At 43.1% G+C, this 6,000-nt stretch overlaps 1 protein-coding gene across 2 annotated transcripts in view; it reads right to left on the bottom strand.

The window, feature by feature from the left end:
- Positions 1–1,933: 1,933 nt before the first annotated feature.
- Sumf1 (sulfatase modifying factor 1) overlaps positions 1,934–6,000 on the bottom strand; it is an 82,524-nt gene continuing 78,457 nt past the window's right edge. For both annotated transcript variants that reach the window (XM_055628635.1, XM_055628634.1), the window contains one exon: positions 1,934–3,008. In XM_055628635.1, the coding sequence (XP_055484610.1) occupies positions 2,898–3,008 (111 nt within the window). In that variant the 3' untranslated portion in view covers positions 1,934–2,897. The remainder of the gene's footprint in view (positions 3,009–6,000) is intronic.

Genomic DNA, 6,000 nt, shown 5'->3' with positions numbered 1-6,000 from the left:
TCTGTGACTATGTGTCTGCCTGTGTGTGTCTGTTTGTGCCTCTGTATCTGTGTATATCTTGTGTGTGTCTGTGGGCCCGTGTATCTGTGGGCCTGTATGTATGTCTGTGTGTGTATATTTGTGTGTGTGTTCCTGTCTGTAGGCCTGTGTATGTGTCTGTGGTCCTGTGTGTATGTCTGTGTGTATGTGTCTGTGGGCCTGTGTGTGTGTCTATGGGCGTAGGTCTATGTTTATGTGTGTATGTCTCTGTGTGTTTGTGCCTGTGTGTGTGTGTGTCTGTGTGTGCCTCTTTGTGTGTGTGTGCAGTTTTGTAGGAAATAAAAACTTTCAGTGCTAATGGTTTGACCATGTGTGTTCCCCCCAGGCTCATATGTTGAACACTTAGCCCCCAGGTGGCATAGCTCTATTTTTGAAAAGTTGCAGACATTTCAGGAGGCGGGACTTAGCCGAAGGAGGTAGGTGAGTAGCAGTGTTCCTGCCAAGGTTACACCCAGGGTTTCATCACTCTCTGCTTCCTGTCCTCCATAAAGTAAACAGCCTCCTCTTCTACATGCATCTGTCGCCATGATGGTCAACTGGTCCAAGAACAAGACAAGTAACTAACACATTGAGAATCACATTTATGGTACCGAAATGTGAAACTGTTGTTATTACAGTCTGTCTGTCTGCTGATGTCAGTATGTAATATTATAACAGCATGCTGTAGTAACCTACACATGTAATTCTTACATCCTCGAACATGCCAGGATTTTGTTTTAAATGTTCATCAATATCACAATGCTGCTAAAAATGAAGTCCTAAGGACTGCCCAAAACCCTTCATGAATGTTTATGGTACATAACATCAGTTGACAGGGAAAGAAACCAAAATATATGCACTATAATGTAATGATATAAAACACATACAGGTGTATGCACGCACACAGGTGGGAGGCAAGAGGTAAAAACAAAAACTGTACGGGAGTACTGGTGATGTTAAAAATAAAAGCCTGACTTCCTACAGAAGCTATTTCCTACAAATGTTATCTTTTTTCCTTTTGAGTGGGATTAATCATCACTTAGAAGTTTTCAGAGAAACAGTTTATATTCACAATGTGATCATGAACAGGCCTGCACATACAAGCAACATGGCTACTTTGCAAAGAGGTTGTACAAATGCACAGCCACTGTCAGGTGTACACGGCAGCAACTCCAGTACTTGGGAGTCTGAGGCAGGACAGAATGTTCAAGGTCACCCTGGTCAATGTCAGACCAGGTTGGGCTACAGAGTAAGACTTGGTGAGTTGGTAAGATGATTCTGAGAGTAAAGGTGCTTGCCACCAAACCTGAGGACTTGAGTCGGATTCCTAGGACCCGCGGTGGCGGGAGACAACAGACTCCATGGGTTGTCTTCCAACCTTAGTGCATGTATGAACACACATGTGCTTACACACAAATCTAATTTTTTAAAAAAAGGTAACAGTAGCAATCCAGTGTTGACTAGTCGCTTCTGAATATTACTTGATTGACTGAATATTACTTATTAAGTGTTACTCAAAGTGTCAGTCAAGTAACAAGCTTTTCTTCAACCGCTGTGCTAAAAACAGCTCAGGGACTCAGAAACCTGGGTAGATGCTAACAACAGGGATCATGCCTGGAAAGCCTTCAGTGCAGAGGAAGTGCTTTCCTGAACGGGAAACTCCTGCTCACCAAGGCAAGGCCCCTGACTCTGCATCATCTACTGTGGCAAGAAGTCCCAAGGCTGTAGCAGGGCTCCTGGCACAATTCCCTTGCTTCAGAGAATGAACTGTCACAAACTATCTGTGCACTAAAGTTATCAACTAGTTTCTACCTGTAAAACACATTTTCTAGAAAAGAAAGCACACACACACGTCACAAAATGATGCTTTTGAAGGAAAGCGCAAAGGAGGCAATGAGAAAGAATCTGACTTGGGAGGTATCAGTTTATTTGACATAGTGCATGATTCAAAGCATCTGATATCTCAAAGTCAACAAGATTTCCCATCTCTCCAGTATAATAGACTGGATACCCTGAATGCAGCGTATTCAGGGCCCTGATTCTTTACCCCCTGTACTTAGCATTCAATGGTTTCCCTAATTAGTACACAGTTCACATTCTCTGAAGGCTTGGAGGTTGAAGGGGAAACAGGGCTTCAAACTGTCCCTCTGAGCCAAAGGCACTTAATGTTAAAAGATAAATGACAGAAGAGTCACTCTGCAGACATTGCTGTGTGTCCAGAACTCTGAACTGGAGTGTCCCCTCACTGGCCCACATGAGATTTGTCACAACAATGTAAAAGACACTGATTTCCTTGAAAGAACAAAGTGCAGTATGAATACAAAAGACACAAACCCCGCCCTTTACAGACAATAATACATAAGATAACTCTCACCTTATATGATTAGTATTACCCAAGATTCACACATGGCAAAAAAAATAGCTAAAAATAAATCTGTCATAAATTCTCACTATGCAGTCACAATACAGTCTGCTAGTGCACATAGAAGCTGCGAGTTAGAGAGAGCCTCAGAGATCATGTTGTCCATTCCCTCATTTGATGAGGGGACAGAGGCCCAGGGAGATGAAGTGCTGGGCCCCAGGGTCTAACACTGAGGCAGAGGACGGGCAGGACTCCATAGTTCTCGGCTCTCTCCTTCCTCTTCTAAAGGCGCTCAAAGTAAAACATGGCGATGATCCCCAAAGATGCACCACACTAAAGCACAAGCACTGACACATGTCAGCAATTTGGTCACACATGACGGTTCCTTTGGCCACTGGGCAGACATGTAACTCTCCTCCGGTGGGAATATGTTACACAAGATCAGTTCTGAGGTCGGGGAGACGCCAGCTGCAAGTTACAGACAACTCCTGGGATCTGGAAAGGCTCCTCTTGGCTGTCAGTCTGTAGTGGGCAGGTGGTCTGCTGCACAACGGAATCCCAGGTTGGATGCTGAGCTATCCGGCGTGTTCTGGCTTCGAGCCGCACAGCGATACCTATAGCAATAGGACTAGAAGAGACAACATGCCGTAAGAGATCCTGGAACCCTTGGCTTAAGGCTTAGGGTAGATGCAGCTTCACAAACGTACCTGGTACAGGGAAGCCAGAGCTACCTGAAGGGAGCTACCTGAACTGCCTTCTTAGACCATCTGTGATGCATGCTTGGCAAAGGACAGCACATTTATGACACAACCAGCCAGTAGCTTCTACCTTACAAATAACACCTACATTCAGTAGAAAGGCCACCACCACTTACAACACCCCATAAGCACACAGTAAGCCAGGTTGTAATAGTACACTCCTTTAATCCCAGCACTTCCGATACAAAGACACAAGGATTTCTGTGAACTCAAGGCCAGTTTGGTCTACAGAGTGAGTTCCAGGACAGCCAAAGTTACAGAGAAACCCTGTCTCAGAAAAATAAAAAAATTAAAAATTTAAAAAGGCAAATCGTAACCCCTCATGGTTATCCATATGATTCTACAGTCAGCAGCCACTGAGAATCATGGTTTTAGAAAATATGTGAAAACACAGAATTCCCATAATAAAATGTCAAATAAAAAGTCAGAATATGGGGCTATATAATGGTATTATCTAGCCTAATCAATCATATGCTAAGGAAAGAAAGACTAACAGATCCACAAGGTTATAGCATGCACACACTCACAATCATTACCCTTGAGAGGAAAGCTTCATTTTTTTGGCTTATTGCCTCAAGTTTTGACATTATAACAATAGGGGTAAATGGCAATAAAATGATTAATAACAGAATCAAATATAATAGAATATATTAAACAGGCTGGCAAAAAAAAAATTCAAGAGTCCATATAGGGACTTAAAATATAAGAAAGGCTTTTGGAAAGCCACTTTCTTCCCAATACCTTAAGATTTTAAATCACAGTAATAATACTACTATACATGGGGGAGGAGTGCAGTTTACTTCATTCTGTCTGGCTGTAAAAGAGCAGTGTATATAAGCTTGCACAAACCTGGACATTGAGTTCCCATTGATCAGGCATGGCAGCAAGCACTTTTGACTGCCAGAGCCCAGGCAAATCAAACAAGTTAGAGAAGGTGACACAGTTGTTAAGGGAAGCAAGACTCCAATCTGGACAAACTGCTGTGTGGTTCCTTTCTTATCAAGAGCCTACCTACATTTCATGTCTTCTTGCCCACCCCCAACATACATATGATACTTACACACATTCTCACACAAACACACTGGACACGTATCTGTGGCCACGGACTTTTTGACACAGCATTTTAAGAGCTGCCAGATTTCAAAATAACTCTGTGTGGAACTCTTGTGAGGTTCACTCTCCGATTAAAAAAAAAAAAAACCCACAGGAAATAAAAACCAACTAGTCACCTTGGGTGCCGTGAACATAAACTCAAAAGCTGGCCCGCTGAAGCGAAATGCCTGCCAACAGGTAAAAGAAATCTCAAGAAGAATCATGTAGAAAAAGTTGGGAACTCACACCGAAGAGATAATTTGTGGAAAGGGAAAAAAAAAAATAGGTCATCATGCAAGACATTTTTTTTAATTCCTATTATTTCTTTTCTCTCACAAAAAGTCAGATGTTTCTAATCTCCATAAAAATTATCTCTGAGGCTGACATGGAAATTCTCTGGTGCATTTCTCCCAATAAAAAGGAAGACATAATGCTCCATCTTCTATAGATAATAAAACAGTAGAAACTGATTTTCATTGTGGACAGTGAGGAACAGAATGTATTACTAGCTCTCAGGTACACAGACAGAAGATGAATTTTGAATGTGCTTGAAATAATAATAAGGTGACGCTTCTGCACTTGTGTGTTCTGCATGAAAAGAAGCGCTCAAATGGCTGGCAAGAAGTGCGTGAGGAGAGACAGCAGAAGCCTATGCGCAGGCCTTAGGCTACTGAGAAATGACAGAGCTCTGGTATTTCTAGAATCAAAGTCAGGTAACTCAGAGTACCAGTGAAACCACACACGTGCAACGGACTCCACACTGCAGCAAAGGGCCAGCGGAGGGGAGGCACACTGATGACTCTAGCAAGCTCGTCCCACGATGGGACCACACACGATGAAAACAACCAAGCATCTTATTTCTGGACTGTGTACACCAAGAGAACATACCCAGGTCTAGGCATGGTCCTGCCCTGCCTGGTTGGAGACCACAGGTCGGTGAGAAAACACTGACTACACATCAGACAGTTACAAAACAGCCATGAGTTTAACTAAAGAACTGAGGCTAGTCATTTGGGTCCCTTGCAGAATGTCAGTGTCTCTAGAAAAGCCGAAGTGACACATCCGTGATTATGGCAGTGGTTCTCAGAATGCAGTTGTGATGATTAATGCTGTCTATTTGACAGGATCTAGCATCATCACAGATAAACATTTGGCCATGCCAGTGAGGGATTACCTTGATGAGGTTCACTGATGTGGACAGACTCAACCTAAATATGGGTGGCATCATTCCCAATATTGCAGTTACAGACTACCTAAAAAGGACAAAGCTAGCTCAACACCAGTGTTTGTCCCTGTCTGTGGACACAATGTGACCAGTTACCTCAAGCTATAAGCACTATGACTTTTATGTCCCAAAAGACTGTACCCTGGCACTGTTGGCCAAAACAAACCTCTTCTTCCATAAGCTGCTTTTAACTTATTTGTTCTGTTTTTGTGTTGCATGCCCCGGTGATCCACTGACAGTCATCAGTCCTGTTGAGTAACTCCTTCCTCCCATTGAGTGTGCTCACTGGCCCTTAGCTTGCTTTGGAAATTGTGTTTTATCACAGCAACAAGGTAAGTAGACACAGACAAATAGACATGCACACACATACAGAGAGAGACAGGAGAGGTTGTCCAAATACACATTCCTAGGCTGCACACTCAGAAATGCTGCTTTCATGGGGCTCATGTGGTACTCAAGTTACATTTCTAACAAGCTTCCGGGGTGCTGCTTCAGCCCTTGGGGTGCACTCCAAACAGCAGCAATTTATAAAGGAGGATGGCAGG

Source organism: Psammomys obesus, unplaced genomic scaffold, assembly GCF_907164565.1.
Source record: "Psammomys obesus unplaced genomic scaffold, mPsaObe1.curated_primary_1811, whole genome shotgun sequence".
Lineage (NCBI taxonomy): Eukaryota > Metazoa > Chordata > Mammalia > Rodentia > Muridae > Psammomys > Psammomys obesus.
This window is presented reverse-complemented; position numbering and strand designations above follow the sequence as displayed.